Source organism: Protopterus annectens, chromosome 6.part1 (assembly GCF_019279795.1).
Source record: "Protopterus annectens isolate FY-2018-M chromosome 6.part1, PAN1.0, whole genome shotgun sequence".
Lineage (NCBI taxonomy): Eukaryota > Metazoa > Chordata > Ceratodontiformes > Protopteridae > Protopterus > Protopterus annectens.
The window spans coordinates 378,867,083-378,885,199 of NC_056738.1; the positions used below are offsets into that span (position 1 = coordinate 378,867,083).

General features: G+C 41.4%; 1 protein-coding gene across 2 annotated transcripts in view; it reads right to left on the reverse strand.

Moving 5' to 3' along the window:
• Window positions 1-18,117, reverse strand: part of PLCB3 (phospholipase C beta 3) — a 2,354,563-nt gene that overhangs the window by 371,458 nt on the left and 1,964,988 nt on the right. For both annotated transcript variants that reach the window (XM_044075790.1, XM_044075791.1), the window contains exon 23: window positions 12,141-12,245. In XM_044075790.1, coding sequence (XP_043931725.1) covers window positions 12,141-12,245 — 105 coding nt within the window. The remainder of the gene's footprint in view (window positions 1-12,140; window positions 12,246-18,117) is intronic.

An 18,117-nucleotide genomic window follows, 5' to 3' on the forward strand; every position in this document is an offset into this window, starting at 1 on the left:
ATTGTTCCAATGTACTTGGCATTCATCAGCCCTATCATTGAGTATTATGCCCCCTCCCCCTTTGGTATGTACTTAACCAGGCATATCCAACAAACGGAATGTCCACGGAGGTTCCTCACTAAAACAATACAGGGAGTAAAGTAACATGCCTATTGCAGACTGTCACAAGGCTCTATCCCTGAATTCTATCTCCTACAGGCTGCTGAGGGGAGGATCTATGCCTGGCATACAAGGCATCATCACACCCCACTCTGATGGAACTCCTGCATATCCATAAAACAAACAGCATCAGAGTTACCCATTCTAGAGAGTTAAACCTTGACTGTGATATACATAGGACCTGCTGGAGAGACAGGTACATATCCCAGAGACTACCCTTTCTCTGGAACAGGCTCCCCATCCATGTGATACAAAGTTCCTACCTAACCCAATTCAAGTGTAAATTGGACAACTGGATGGGGAACAGGAAATTCATCCCTGGTTTGGTGCCTCTGTCTCTAATGGACATAACCAGCTTGTAAATGGTTGACCTCCCAGAACCCTGCTTGTAAATGTTTCAGCTCCCAAGCCCCTACTTACACTTATCAAGACTACCAGAGTTTGTTGTCAGTGATTTGGGATGCATGGCTAGGCTTAAAGAGGCCCTTGTGGTTGTTAGCCTTGTAAACGCCTATGAACCTACAAAATGCAGCTACATACACGTACGTGTGTGTGTGTGTGTGTGTGTGTGTGTGTGTGTGTGTGTGTGTGTGTGTGTGTGTGTGTGTGTGTATATATATATATATATATATATATACACACACATACACACATATATACATACACACACACACTTCATATATTTTAAAGGTGTGTGCATATATATAAATATATTTATATGTTCATGTTGTATACTAGTTAATGATCACTACAGCCTTCATAAGCCTAGCCATGGAATTCAAAGGGAACATCTGTAGATGTTCCCAGTTTTTCTATGCCTCGTCAAGTACATATCAAAGGAGGTGTTAGACTTAGTGATGGGTCTGATGACAGCCTAATACAGTGGCACAAAGACTTCACAAGACCTAGATGCCATGCTATTACTTATATGTTGAGCAATACAGAATGACTTTCTTACTACCTTAGACACATGTTGGTGGAATGCCAGTTTACTATGCATATGAGTCCCAAAATCTATGTTTATTGGTTCTACTCTTAAGGGTGTTTTATCAGTGAAGTAGTTTCCCCAGAGTGGCCAACATCCCAAAGGTACTATTATACATTCCTTGGCACTGAGTTTTAAGCCATGGCTTTGGCACCAGTCATTTGTTAGACCTTCCTGTAAAATTTTAGTATCTTGTCATGATTCTATAACTGCTCCTAGTTAGCAACTGTCTGCAAACTTCGTCAACTAGAGGCCCCTGATGTTGGCCATGACTTCTGAGAAGTAGACTGCAAAGTATAGCGGACCCAGCACAGAACTCTGAGGGACAGTACTAGTGGCTGGCCTCTTTGTGGAAGTTGCCTCTCCTATCATAACTTCCTGGGTCCTATCTGTGAGCTAGCTGGCTATTCAGTGCGTTACCTAGGGATTTATACCGAATTCCATGAGTTTGCTTACAATGCCCAAGTGGAGCAAGGTAGGCAGTATGTCCTATTTTGCCCACGTCCATCGCACTGGTGACCATTCTTAAAAAAGTCCACCAGCTTTTGTAGGCATGGCCTACCTTTGATGAAATCAAACTGTCTGGTGGTCCAGTGTCTGAAGGTTTCGTCATTGTTAATCATTTCCATTGCTTTGCATATGACACTAGTCAGACTAATGGGTCTGTAGATACCAGGATTGGTTGAGGATTCACGCTTGTGTAGAGGAATGACCACTGCAGTCCTCCATTCACATGACAGAGAGCTTGTTTAGACGCTATAGTTAATTACTGACAAGGATATTAATGGGGCCTGTTGAATCTGTGCTGTTGTCCTTAGGTGTGTGTAGCTAGGACCCGCTCCCTACTAATAGTTGAAGGGGTTATATTTTATGGTATTTCCTGCTAGGTGGTTGGAGGTGAGTGGGTGATGAAATTGCAGCTGAAGTTGTTGGTCAGTAGATTTGCTAGATCTCCTGGCTCCATTTACAATCAGTTCGGCACACTGTTGTGTGCTGCCTCTGACATTTCTGACATAACTAAAGAAGGCCTCATGGTTGTCCTTGGCCTGGGAAGCTATTTTTACCTCAACGATGGCTTTCCTGAACTTAATTAGTCCTCTTAGTTATCTATTTTATTTATTTATTGACATTTGTTAACCGGGTTTGTCCAACCTAGCTTGTGGCCCATTTTCAGTGGAGACCCGAGGAGAAAAGCTCCAGTAATAAATTTTAAAACAAGTACAATTTTAAACAATATTGATATAATAGCAGTTATAGCAAAACAATTCACATATGTTGGGATACATGCATAAAGTTAAAGTTGCATTAAAAAGAAGCTAAGTAACAATTTTACATTGATATAGTTCAATAGGTCAACAATTAACATTTTTTGTTTGTATAAAATTGTGCAAATGCATAGTAGACACATTGGAGAGAGAGGTGTAATGAGGTACTAAGTATGGTCCTTTTGAGGGTACATAAAGAGAAGGACGACTAGGTAGGGTCATGGCAAGGGCAGGTTCTGGAATTGAGAAAATAAGCTTTTAGTTCATTTTTAAAGTGTGAGGTGTGGGAGACTGAACGTAAGTCAAGGGGAAGGTTTGTTCCAAGCAAGGGAGTGTTTGTAGAGTAGTTTGCCTACTGACCTTTTTAGGTGGTAGATATCAAGTAATTGTTGGTGGGTCTGAGATGGGATGTAGATGGAGACTAAGAAAGACAGAGATGGACAGAAGGAGGGTTTATAAAGAATAGAGTGTAGCATATGATATTGATAAGACAGCAGAAAAGTACAGTTTTGTACCTACCATAAATGTAGATGTCCGATAGGTATGCATCTGCAGTCATAACATATGGGTTGTCCTGCCGCAGGCAGCCCTTCGGTCGGCCGGATTCCAAAGTCTGGGTCTGGCCTCGGCTGATGTCGCACCTTCCCCGACGTCAGAGCGTCTGGGGTATAAAAGCATCAGCCGACGCCATTTTCCTCAGTTTTTCTTGCCCCAGATGCCAGGTGCCCTCTAGGAAGGCTAAATTTGGAGAAATGTAATAGAATTCCAAACATTTGCAAATATATATATATATATATATATATATATATATATATATATACACAAGTATATACAAACAAATACACCATAATAGATTCCCCCAGCTAGCTAAAAGAGGGGTAAACACCCTAGGAATACCACAGAGGGGTAGGAGGGAGGGTAAACCTGACTGCAGATGCATACCTATCGGACATCTACATTTATGGTAGGTACAAAACTGTACTATGTCCTTCAAGGATGCATCTGCAGTCATAACATATGGGTAGAATACCATAGCTAATCTGGGGGAGGAGGCACTAAGAAAAGGATGGTGTAGTTAAGATCCCCTGCAGGACTGCAGTAGCAAAGCCCGCTCTGGATCTGGAGTATAAAGGTAGATTGTAATGTTTGGTAAATGTATGCATGGAGCTCCAAGTAGCAGCTTCTAAAATGTCCTTGGTAGCCACCCCTCGTAGGAAGGCTGTAGTGGTGGCCGTGGCCCTTGTGGAATGAGGCCTGATGTTTGCAGGAACTGACTTTCCATGAAAGGAGTAACAAAATCGAATGCAATTTCCTATCCATTTTGAAATTGTCTGTTTGGAAATTGCTTTTCCTTGCACCCCAGCAGCATATGCTACCAATAGTTGGTCAGTTTTTCTGCTACTTTTAGTTCTGTCCAAGTAGTAGCGTAGTTGTCTGTGTATATCCAGGGTGTGCAGAAGTTTTTCCCCTCTATTCTGTGGATTTGGGAAGAACGTAGGCAAGTGAATAGCTTGGTTCAAGGATACCCTAGATACCACCTTTGGCATAAAAGTAGGATTAGTTCTTAGTGTAACTCTGTCCTGATGGAAGATAAGAAATGGCTGTACTGCCATTAATGCTTGTAACTCGGATACTCTTCTTGCTGAAGTTATTGCCAGAAGGAATGCAGTTTTCCAAGACAGAAACTGGAGATCCGCTGATGCTGCTGGTTCAAAGGGAGGAAGTGTTAGTTTCTCCAAGACAAAGTTGAGATCCCAAGCAGGTAAAGGGGGCTTTCTTGGAGGTTTGATATTTTTGATCCCTCTCAGAAATTGCTTGAGTAGAGGGTGTGAGAAGATAGGTGGATCCAAATTGTATTCTGCTGAAATTGCTGAGGCATGAATCTTAATGGAGGAATAGGAAAGGCCATTGTGGAACAGTTCTGCTAAGTATTCCAGAATATGTGTCATGTTTGCCACTGTCATATCTAAGCCTTTTGATGTGTTCCAGATGAAAAATCTTTTCCATTTAGCTGAGCATGTCTTCCTTGTGGAAGGCCGGCGAGCTTCCATGATAATGTCCTTCACTGTCTGTGATAAAACATTTTGTTTTGGTTTTAAGGGATTTTCCAGGCAGTTAGCTGCAATGTTTTTAAGTTGGGATGCATGATCTTGAAATTGTTCTGCGTCAGAAGAGGAAGCCAGAGGGGGAGAGGCCATGGTTTTGCCCGTGACATGCTCCTCAATAGTGGATACCAGTGTTGCCTTGGCCAGTCTGGAGCTATCAGAATCACTCTTGGCTGTTCCTCCCTGATCTTCAGTAGAACCTTGTACATTAAAGGGAGAGGTGGGAAGGCATATACTTTTAGAGCTTTCCAGCTGAAAGAGAGAGAGTCCACCCTCCATGCTTGTGGGTGGTATGTCCTTGAGCAGAATGTCTTCAGTTGATGGTTGAGGGGGGATGCGAATAGATCTATCTCCGGCGTTCCCCATGCCTTTGTTATGAGTTGGAAGATGTCTGGGTGCAGCATCCATTCGTGTGCATCCATGGTAGTTCTGCTTAAGCTGTCTGCCAGTGTATTTTCCTTTCCTGGCACGAACTAGGACTGCAGTTGGATATTGAGTTTCAGGCATAGCTCCCATAGATTCATAGCCAGCCGGCATAGAGGGTATGAGTGTGTGCCTCCCTGCTTGTTTATGTACCACATGACCGTGGTGTTGTCTGTCCTTTTTAACAGGTGGCCTTGATGGAGGAAGGGTTTGAAAGCCTCGATTGCATGCATCACTGCCAGCATTTCCTTTTGGTTTATGTGCATGTGTAGCTGTCTTTGAGACCATAGGCCTTGGATACATTTGTCCTCTATGTGTGCTCCCCATCCTTGGTCTGAAGCGTCCGTGGTGATGGTTTGTTTTGTTCTTGGTTTGTTGAAAGGCAACCCTCTGTTGGACTGGCAGGCCTGAGCCCACCACAGGAATTCCTTTTGAAGGCAAGGAATGATTGGTATCAAAGTTTCCAAACTGTGACTGTGTTGAGACCATACACTCCTTAGATACCATTGTAATTTTCTCATATGCAGCCTGGCCTGTGGTATCAGAATTATGCAGGATGCCATGTAACCCAGGGCCTGCAGGATTCTCCTTGCAGTAAGCTGAGCTTGTCTTGTCAGATTCATGAAGTAATCTGGAAGTTGTTTTTGTTTTTCTTCTGTGAGAAAGGCCATTTGGGTGGTTGTGTCTAGATCCGCACCCAGAAAGGTTATCCTTTGGTATGGCACCAGTCTTGATTTTTGGATGTTGACTGTGTATCCCAATGCCTGTAGTAGGCGGATGGCATAGGCCAAGTCTTTTATCAAATTTACCTTGTTGTCCGCTTGTATAAGGCAGTCGTCCAGATAAGGGTAGATTTGAATCCCCTGAAGTCTGCAGTGTGCAATTACTGATGCCAGGCATTTCGTGAATACTCTGGGCGCAGTAGATAAGCCAAAGGGCAATGCTGAGAATTGATAATGCTCTGATCCTGCAAGAAATCTGAGGTGTCTTCTGCAGTTTGGTCGAATAGGGACGTGCAGGTATGCCTCCTTGAGATCTAGAGTCACCAGCCAAGACCTCTTGCCCAACATGGGAAGAAGTTGCTGTAGGGTCAGCATCTTGAATTTTGGCACAATGAGGAAAGTATTCAGTGCGGACAGGTCGAGAATAGGCCTCCATTGATTTTCTTTTCTTGGTACAAGGAATAGTCTGGAGTAAAATCCTTGGCCTTGTTCTGAAAGTGGTACTTTTTCTATAGCTTTCATTTGAAGCAAGTTGTTGATCTGCTTTAAAGCCTCTGCCCTCTGATTTGGTGGTAGGTTTGGCATTCCGTTTCTTTTTGGCAAAGTGTGGAAGTGGAACCTGTATCTTTTGTCTATTATTTGCAGTGTCCATGTGTCCCTTGTAATATAATGCCAATTTTTTGAGAATAAAGCAAGCTTTCCGCCCAAGGGTGCTTCCAGTTGAGCCCTGGTGGGCGGAATCAGAGTAAAGTCATTGAGCCTGTCCTGGTGTAGTAGTTGTTGTTGCTGCTGTTGCACTACCTCTCTGGTTGGCAGGTTGCCACTGACGGCCTCTGTAAGAGCCCCTAGATTGGCCTCTGCCTCTGGGGCGTCTGTTCCTGCCTCTCTGGGCTCTGTCCGAGTCTGGAAAGGACCAATTCTTAGTAGGCCAGTTTCTGCTAAATCTCGGTGGTTGTACTTGTAGGAAATCCTTAACTGTTTGCACAGATTTTGCCTTTTCTTCATACTTTAAGACCTCCTGAGCAGAGGAGCCAAATAAATTTTGTTTCTCCACTGGAGCATCCAGGAGTTTAGCTTTAACATGGTCTGGCAAAGATTGTTCCTTCAGCCAGGCATGCCTACGAATAACTGCCCCAGTCATAGCTGACCTAAATGAAGCCTCCAATGCATCATAACCACACTAAGAAATGATTACTAACCTGCTGTGAGTTGTGTACCAAATCCTGAAGGGATTTACGGTCAAGGGGCTCAGGAGAAGAAAGCTTCTTGTTCAGTTCATCTAACAAATACTCTTGGTACTGTATCATATGAAATTGACAATTTAGTGCCCTGACGGAAAGAGTTGCTGAAGTATATACCTTCTTTCCCTATCTCTCTAAAGCTCTAGACTCTCTTTCAGAAGGTAGAGGATTTTTGGCAGTGGCAGCCGCAACCCCTTTAGGGCCCAGAGTAATAGTTTCTGGGTCTGCAGAATGGGCTTTATACAGATGGAAATGAGAATCCAGGACCCAGTAGTATCTATCAGGTTTGGCAGGGGCCGGGGGGGAGAGTATCAGGGGCTGTACTGACATCATTGTACACATCATCAATTACATTCAAAACAGGAGGTATAGCCAAGGGCCTATGCTGAGGCAAATGTAAAAAGGTCCTTAATCTTTTTCTAGAATCAGAGAATTCCTGACCTTGCCATTGAAAATGCTCTCTCATGGAGTGTAGAGTCTCACCAAAGGAAAACTCTTCAGGAGGGGAGGCCGAAGGGATAGATTCTTCAGCATCAGAATCCTCATAGGGCGAATAAGCCTCCTCCTGGTGGTCTGACAACTCAGAACCATCCGTGGACTCATCTGAAGAGTGTGGGTCAGAAGGCTCAATCCTGGGCCTTTTGTCTGGTGGAGGGTGAGAGGCCCTGTCTGGGTGAGGTTGTGAACCTCTAATTAAGGAAATAAGGTCCTCTGCAAGGCTGAGGATCTGAGTACTAGAGGAAGGCCTCTGGGAGATAGTCTTGGGAGGCAAAGCCTTAGAAAGTTTAGCAGCTTTAGCCCTGGAGAAGGCCTTAATGGACATGGAAGCAGGGGGCCTAGCTGCCCCACGTGCAGGAGTAGATATGTCCAAAGGAATGGTGTCGGACATATCCTGGACACTGGTTTCGGTAGGTAGCTCGGTAGCCGACTCAGCCGGGGCCTCCCGGGCCGCGGTGGTTGGTTGAGTGGATTCGGATGAAGGAATCTCCGAGGACTCGGTTTCGGCTGAAACCGAGACACTCGTGGTAGGCTTTACCGTGGTTTCAGCCGAAACCGCGGGCCGCGAGTGTCGGTCCTTGTCCTTCCGTTTTTTCACCAAATGTAATGTCGGAGTCTCCGACGGCATTTTATATGCAAAACTAGCCCCAAAAAATTCCTCTGCAAACTCCGACCGACGTCTAAGAGTTCGGCGGTTGAAGGAAGCACAGGCTGAACAGGACGATACGTCGTGGTCTGGGCCTAAGCAAGGAAGGCAGTAGGAATGGAAATCTTTATGAGGTATTTGTTTCCCACAAGTTAAACAATTATTTACTTTATCTGACATCGGCTGAAGCAAGAAAGAGTCCCCAACGGGGTACTTAGCTTTTTCAAAGTCTTCGGTAGCTGAAATCACTGGATCTGACCGACTGGCACTTGCGAACAGCTTCTGCTTCGGGCACCGCGCGGCAAGAAAGACTGAGGAAAATGGCGTCGGCTGATGCTTTTATACCCCAGACGCTCTGACGTCGGGGAAGGTGCGACATCAGCCGAGGCCAGACCCAGACTTTGGAATCCGGCCGACCGAAGGGCTGCCTGAGGCAGGACAACCCATATGTTATGACTGCAGATGCATCCTTGAAGGACATCTGGGGAAGTTCAAGCCATTGAAGAGAGTAAAGAAATGCAGTGGTGTGAGTTGTATGGGGAGTTAGTAATGAATCTGGCTATTTTATGGTAAGTCTCTTGCAGTTTGTTTAGAGTGGAGGCTTGGATACTGGTAAGAATTGGGGCGGCGTATACAGGAGCGGCCTTAGGTCGACTGGTGCCCTAGGCAAAAGGGCTCCACGGTGCCCCCCACCACACCACCTGGTGCCTCTATCCTGGTCTACTTACACCAAATAAACACTGAAAAAATGCCCCGCTACAGCGGTGCCCTAGGCAGCTGCCTAGTTGGCCTATGCCTAAGGCCGGCTATGGGTGTATAAGAGGGAGGGGAGGAGGAGTGCCTGGCCCAGGGTAAGTCTAGATTCAGGGGTTAGGAATTTTTTGTTCCGATATAGCAGACCTAGTTTCTGGTTTGTTTATCTACTTGATTTAAGAAAGTTTTTAGGCCTTATGGTTGTCCTTGGTCTGGGAAGCTATCTTTACCTCAAAGTTGGCTTTCTTGGACTTAATTAGCCCTCTTAGTTATCTACTTAGCTTGATGAGACAGTTTTTATCCTTTTGGGTGTTACCATTCCTAATTTTAGCTATGATTTTTACAATCAGTTTAATCTGGTATTCCATCAACAGGGTGATTTGCTTTTACAGTTGAATTTTGGCTAACTTCTTGAATGTACAGCAGCATGTATGCAGCTACTGACATACTTGCACAGACTTTTTGTGGGCAATTTCGCATAGGCTCCTGTTATATAATTTGGAGGGCATGGACGTTTGAGAACTTATCTCTTAATAAAAGGTAATTTGCCTTGGAATAGTTTTGAACTGTTAACAGGCTTTACTTGGGTTCCAGAATCAATTTTTATTTCAAAGGAGACCGCTTTGTGATCTGACCTTACTATAGAGGACATGAAACTGGGTGGGGTGCAGCATCTCCCAATAATAAATCATCTTGTTTTTGACACTTACCATCACTTGTACATTCAATTGCAGCAGATTACTTCGATCATACGCCTGCTTCTTTAACTATTCCATACAGTCAGGCAGCATGTTTCTTTTCTTCAAAATATGACTATACAATAACCTTTGGGCTTTCTTTTTGACTCACCTGTCCCTAAACCAATAATTCCACATGTCTGCCACCCAACGGGCTCATTTGTTCTACACTGAGGATGACGGCCACGATCATTTCATTCGCTCCCAGCCCAGGCCACAGCAAATGGGTTACACAGAGTGTGTGTGTGTGTGTAGGTCTATATCATTTGACTGAATTCCAAATGGTCGAATCCATTTGACTGAAAATCTCCACAGTAAATATACCATCAATTTTTTTTTTCTGCAGGAGGGCAAGCCCCCCACACACACACACACTTATATATACTAACTCCATGGTTGTAAAACTGCAGAGAAAAGAAAAAAAATCACAAAGTGAATCACAGCCAAAGTACAAACAAGCAACTACAGATCTGGGGGTACAACATGAAACTAACCACTGCAATTACCACACACTCTGCTAGACTCCCTTCCCTAATATTTCCTATGATAAGAAATGACATCATGACAGACTTTTTAGAACCTTCGATACTTTTCTGTCAAATATGTTTTCAGTCAAATGAGTTCCACCATTTGGGATTCAATCAAATGAGCACTCAAGCGACATAGACCCATATGTGTGAGTGTGTGTGTACATATAATATATTCATATTACAGATACACACAAAAAAAAAATACTGTCATTAAAAAGAACAAAGACAAACTTGAAAAATTTAAATCACAAAAATACTATTTTGCATCTCACCACACACACTTTATGTAGTTCACTTCCCCCATGAAGTAAGGGGTAGGTGCAAGACAGTAGTCAAACCCAGAGTTGACAGACAACCTGCACCTAAACCTCTGTCCTGCTGTAGCTGGTGCCTGACCCAAGTGCCACTGTCTACAGACATTCCATACATGTGCTACAAGACACCAGAAGAAACTCCCTGATTATGTGGCATATGTCAACATACCGCTCATGACTGCTTCCTGCCATTCCCCTACATCACTGACAGGGGGTCAGCAGTAGAGTCGGACTACGCGCCTACCTCCTCTTGGGATGGGCAAGTTGATGTTGACCTCTCAATGCCACAGCCACTACTCAAGCTCTAGTTGCCTGGGCTGTAGTAAGGCTATTATCCCTCTGTGGCACAGGGCTGGGCTAAAAACACTTCTTTAAGAAAAGAAAAAAAAAACATTCCCATCTCCTGTTGAATTAAGTACACATCTTGTGAAATGCAGTGTATTCCAAAAATAGAAATGATTCAGAGAAAATTAAAGCAAACCTGAAATCTAGCACAGAAACAAAATAATTCCAGATTTGCTTCCTGAATAAACTATTAGAAAGTTTTTTGGCAGTGCCCAAAGAGAAAATATCAGACGTTGTGATATGTTCTGTGCAGAAGGAACCACCACTAAACTATGTAAAGATGCTCAGCATCTTCAGAGACAACTTGTACTATTAATCTTTCAAAATGAAGCAAAAAATTGTATACTTGTCAGGCTAGCAGCAATGCTTTACCATGATGGCACAAAGATCAGGAGAAACAGAAAGCATATTACAACTCCTGCCATTACACACTGCAGGGAGGAAACTGCATTTGCTATGGTCACAGAGGGGTCTTCAACATAATACATAATCTTGCCATCCCCACTGGGGCCTTATGAAGCACCCTATACATCGACATAAAAGATAAAACAAAGCAGGTCCTCCTAACAGAAGAAATGATGCTCACACCCCCAACACTATGCACAAAGTTACTTGTTAGGGCTTGAGGCAAAAATTAATGCAACTAATGTCCAACCTTTAAACAAATGGCAGACTGGTTCTATAGGACAGTTTCCAATAATATTCCTTTGTTAATGACCAACCATAGGCATTGTTCAAGGTGCCAAAAATTTCTACAGCATGTAATATATTATTTGACAGGAGTAATGCAGAGGGGGACAGCTGTCACCTTCTACCCATGACAAAAGTTACAATATTGCCATAAAATGTACCTGGTATTTCTGGTGAGAAGAGACACTGCGATAGTCAACTGTATTTAAGTAACATGATCTTTTTCACTTAAAATAATTTTACTTACGGCTGTGAAGATTTGAGTAGGGACAGTATGACAGTCAAAAAACTGGACATTTTTATTTAAACAGAAGAAGATATTTACTTTGCAAAGGTAATGGCCATATCTTGGATGGATGATCAGTTTTACACATTAATTTCAATTCAACACATTTAATTCCATAAACATTTTTACCTATAGGAAAACATGACATCAGAATCTACTAAAACAAGTCAATTTAATATGGTGAAAATTTACAAGAGCACAACACGTGGCAAATAACCAATCAAAATCCAGTACAGTATAACATGTCAATTTAATATGCTGTAAATTTAAAGCGAGACTGAAAAACAGCTAGCCCATTAACATTCCACATTATCAGTTACCACTGTTAAATTAATCTAGGCAATAGGTCCACAGGACAATGTTAAGGGAATCAATGGAAGTTTTGGACAAAAACTGTATGTGTATCCAAGAACAAGAAGGTAGAAAGCTACATATGGTTACCTTGATGAGCATCAGGGATATAATCTTTAGCTTCAGTGTACACAAGCAAAGCAGGGAGCACCAGGGGCTGGTTACTTTCATTTCTCAGGCAGATGTAGTGATAACCTGCAAAATTTAAGAAAAAGCATAATGAAAGGCACCACACATACTGCAATAAGAACACATTTTGGTATTACAATCTGAAGCCTTCCCTTCAAATTATTTCCTTTAAATTACCTATGTGGCCAGTTTCCTTCATCTTAATCTGTTTCAGCCCAGAACATGCATCATTACTTTATGGTCTTTTACATATAAAGCAATATGAACATTATCACTTGGGCATGAAACATGGGCAGCTTATGCAAACTTAGCTACTGTGTGAATATAACCGAGTACAACAAATACATGTTCGTTTCACTAACATGTTAACCCTACCCAAATTAGTTGCACTGCTGACTATGACTCATGAACAACTTACACAAAGTAGAGGCATGCTTTGTGTTGTGACAGATTTTAGTTATACATGTCACCATTTATCAAATTTGGTATTACCCATTTCTCTAAATAAACCAAACCAAAGAAAAAAAAATAAGTAACACATTAATGCAAAACAGAATATGCAGCATGCAAAATGTCACAAACCCAGCCCTGTCCTCCATGTGTAGTCTATAATAATAAATAAAAAAAGTCAAAATTAACGGTGGACAAATGGTACTGAACAAGACAACGGGCTAAAAGGCATGGGCCTACACTGATGGCACCACATTTAATTTCACAATAGTAATTCAATGGCATATGAATAACATGCTGAGTGGCACTGCCACACCAAATCAAAGCGCTAGGCAGATGAAAATTGCCTGAATGGCAGAGCTTTGTATGACTGACTGAAGAGCAGCTTCTGTACTGTTTAAGTGTTAGCAGATATATTCCACAGCATGCATGTGATCTGTTATGTGAATCTTATACCTATTGGACAGCACGGACACCTTATCCAACTAGAAAACAAGGACATTGCAGCAACCTGCATCTTGGCAGCAGAAAAAAACATTAGCAAATGGGGACATTTATGTGCAGGTATATTTATCTAATTTTCTTCACCACGCAGACACTTTTAAAAAGGGGACCATTGTGATATATAAACACAATGAGATTTCAGCTAGAATATCAGTGACACTCGTGTTTTACGTTAAAATTTCCTATGGAATCTTTAATATGCACCTAAGCTGTCAACAAATCAGGCAAAATTAAACTCTGGCTCAAATGTCCTGCTGGCTGACTGTACCTCAGGAAAGCAGTATACCAGCCACAGTGTATTACTTTTATTGGAACCACAAACTTCAGATCTTACTAATAACAAAGACAACTGTATACTCTGCTAAATCAGAAAAAAAAAATCATCATGTAGCTATTTCAAAGGCAGCTGCATTTTGAGCAATGCATGCAGTCATCAACCGTAAGCTGCTGATGTACAGGAGTACTTATTCCCCAATATCATCCCAAAAGTGAATTCCACACTGCAGAAGGTGTGCACAATAACATCGTCACCATGCATGTGAAAGCCAAATATCACAGAATGTGCGTATATTACCATCACCTTGCAAATGAGAATGAACTGTTTGACTAATACAGCTAGTAGACATTTAGGACCATCTCAATAAAGTAGAGCTTACCAACATGGTATAGGAAATGTCATAATGCCACTGAGATGACAGCAAAGGAGGTGGTGTACATATGACACACATACCTACCCACTAAAGCTATGGTTAAATAAATCTAATTCAACATCTCCAGAGTACAGATACAAAAAGGACACACAAAGAACTGCACAGAGAAAACTCGGCCTCCAGAAAAACAAGGCTCAGTCACCTACATGCCTCAAACAGGTACCTATAGTATAGCCCTGAAATAGGCCAGCAGAATTTGCCTCATGTCATGCCACACAATAAGAGTCTGTTCAAAGCAGAATGCAGCACAGCCACCAACAAAGATAGCATTTAATGTCAATAAAGATGCATCCCTCATGACACATCTCACAAATGGCACTGAATTCCATGTATGGTGGACTATCAAGCAGCAATGGAGGTAACAGAAGCAAGCACTATACAACTGTACAACTGTGCTGTGCTACTACAATGCAGATTCCATACTGAGCACTTAGACATGCACCAAACCATTGAAAGGGCCGAACATTCAATGAATGGTGAGTAAACTATGCATACTATACATCATACAGGGCAACAGCAACAAGTAAATATGCACTGCTAAAGTACACCACCATTTGTACAACAAACGTAACATGAAGACACACACTTGTACACATGTGGGTACACTGCCAGTCATACAGGTTGCTGGGGCTGAGGGACAACAAACATGGAGGATGTTAGACGCTTGGATATATTTTTCCAGGATCCTTACTGATGCTCTTTTTTTCTTTACATGTGTAGATATATTTTACAAAACATGCATTTCAGTTAGACAGAATCTTTGGGACGTAACTGAATACACTTGTGCAAGAACAAGCTCTGACAAGACCAAGACCAAGGACTTGTGCTGATAAGAAAACATAAGTTTATGTTGGAGCACAGCTTGTTTTGAATTCTGTAGCCTAGTAACACAGACATGTGACAAAGGAAATTAAGAACTGATAAATGACAAAAATCATGGATTGTTTCAACCTAAAAGGGAGAAAGCACATGAAACAGTTCAAATCAAATTTTATTATACTCCTTTATAGAAATAAATAAATTGTACTGACTGTAAATACAACTTATGTGTTAAGACATTTATCAAGTGTACCTCAGATAGTTTTAGAATAGTACAAAAAGTATGAGAAGCAGGGTGAGTCTTAATTAGACCATATACTACTTTCTTGCTTGTAATCAGAAAGCTTTATACCATCTTGATGTACCTATGGTTACTTTGTACTAGCTTGTAATGCCATTGTGATACCCTCATAACTCTTAACAGCTAGCTATGCTAAATTGCCTAATGGAATAAACTCAAGTCTATCTCGTCTAGAAGTATCTCTCACACACATTTTTTTTTTTTAACAGTAGATTGCAGACACCTAAATCTATTTGGACAAATGCATGTATACATGTCCTCTTGTAATATTACAACCTGAAGTCAGGCAGCCCTAGACAGTCCTTCCAAAAACATAGCAAAAACATTACCAATGAAATCCTATGGCAGCTTAAAGCAGTATACAGCATCTCCAACATACTTAACCTTGAGGCATGGCAAGCTATTGCTGTCATTGTTCTTATATCTAGACTTGTGCAGTCTTTACCTATTATTGCCCCAATGTCAGAGAAGAACAATTCCTTACGCCAAACTACAGAAAGGAAAATGCTCAGATTTATCCACTTACAAAATGCAAATGAACACCACTGTGCATCAATAAAAAAAAGGCCAACTGGCAGCCAATCACTGCCAGAGCTACTTACTCAATGCTTTCATATTCAAGCTACTCAAGGAAAGATTATGTCTTCCTCTACCTAACTATTAAATACAAGGCAACTCCTATAATCTGTGCTCAAACATCTCTCAAATTAAACTACATGGGAAAGAACATTTTATAAACTGGCTCCTGTATCCTGGAACAGTTTACCCAAAGGAAATCACTGCTTTGGATAATTTTTTCTCAATTCAAAAAAAAAAAAATAATAAGGTACACCAGGTGGCAGAATATACCTGCACCTTCTTTAGAGAAAGGCAAAAATGTAGGTCGGCCACCACAGTCACCAAATCAGAAGCAAAAATAAAGTAAATCAAGAAGATGATCATCTTTATTGGTTAGCGCTTTCTGCTTTTATTTTTTTTTTTGGGTGGGGGTCTGAAGAAGCTGTTATCCCGTGAAAGCACTAACCAAAGATAATCATATTTTTGATTTGTTTTTACTTCTGATTTGGTTACTGTGGTGGCTCACCTACGTTTTTGCTCTTCAGTAACCGTTTTTGTTGTGGGTCCACCTTTAGCAGCAAGTTTGCTTTTATTTATTTATCACCTTCTTTAGAGAATCAGGCTAATTTCTTCTTTTGGTTCTGGAAAGTTCACACTTATCATCCGCCATTACTCAGTATTTTCCAAGTCTGTAGAACTGACTTCTGTAATATGTAAATAGCTGTTAAATGTTGCACTAAAGTGCTACACTCATTAATTCACCTCTCTACTTTCCCCAAGGTTTCCTTATCTTTACACCTCAGCCTATCTACACTTTTTTGTTTTTGTTTCACCCTTGCAGGCTCAGCTGTAGTATGCAAATATAGTCTTGTTCTAACATTCTCTACTACTATACCAATGCAATTTATATCATAAAGCTGGTACAGCTGCTCTTTATAGATAGTCAAATGATTATGTTAATTGTGTTTTTTTTATCAATATTTTTTGTTTTTAAGTTTTTTTTCCAGATAGTGGCTAAAAGGTTCCTATACCAGCCCACTTGCATGGTTAAAAAACTAAAATAAAAAATTTAAATAAAACTACAGCACAAATTTCCAAACTCCAAACACAGCAACAATGACATATGTATGTGGCCTACCTGTCATCACTAAATATGGCAATGCTGGCCTTAATACCCCCTTGAACAGCATATGCAACTCTGGAAATAAAGGGCAAAGCATAACTGCTATCAATAGCCACACAGGGCAAAGCACAATTGTTAACAATAGCCACACATGGCAAAGACAAAATAAAGCAAATTCTGCCATTCCAGCTCAGATGGTACATGTATGCCATACTAGTAAATGAAGTATGGACCACCATTGCTAGTCCTTTAATGAAGTGGTGCAGCAAAGCCATATTCCATAAGAAGTGTCATGTGAGAAGCCTAAAGATACAGTCAGTGTAGGACAGCCAAGTAATCAGAAATAGCTGCTGATGTGAGATGAATTTGTACACAAATTTCTTGAAATGTAAGTTGGATTTAACAGTAGATAGACTCTCCTCATCCACACAAACCACTACAAAATTGCACAATTCAACTGGCAGAAAAGATTCTTCAGATGCAGGCATAAGTGTTTCTTTTTCAGGTTCTTATATTATATGCCGACAAAGTTTGCACCACCCTTAGTAAACTTCACAGCAAATTAATTTGCTCAAACCCATCAACAACTTTTGCTCACATTGCTCTCACTGCCCAGATCATCATTTTCACGTGGGAACATCCCCAAAAGTGCTGGAAATAGTGTCCCACTGTCAACCCATAGCAAAGCTACTCACTTATGAGGCATACATCAGATTATATGCCATGTGTAGACATACCCATGCCAATGCCCTTTAACTACTTGCTAACATGTTTAGAATCACTGGACAGAACTGGTGCATGCTCATGGTACACATTATTGTCCCTGGGTACAGTGGCCCACAACAGTCCTACCACTGCACCCCCATCAGTGTTCTAGTCTGTACCTAAAAACAGCATAGTATAGGAGATGTGATGCACCTCAGGTACTCAAATGGCCAAGCTACAGTTACATACACCACATCACAATGCGGTTATGGAGACATCATGTTGATCAAGGAATTACTATCACCATGAGGTAAATACTCTTGATAGTGGATGCAAATCTAGCATAGTTCAGTGTATGGAATTTCTTAATGTATCTATATGACACCTACAATTTTATTTAGTACTATCTCACATCATACCATTCACTTGATTTAATGCAAGATAACATTTCTAGAGCCTTACTTCTTGCCTTTGATTGCCATCTGAATACTTCAGTGTTTTAACTCAAGGCAAGTGGATAATCACTACACTAATGCTACATAAACTGTGTGTTAACTACACTTCATCCAAAATGCCAGTGGATGTGACTTGTACTGAAAACATCTTCATTTCTCGAGTCTGTAACAATGTTCATTTGCTCTGCATATACATACTTAAAGCCTTTTCCAACATTGTACACATTTCCTAACAATGCTGCAATGTCCCTATTAGTTCTCTTCCATGGGCCAAGATTGCGGCTATTCATTCATATCCACATTTACAAAAATA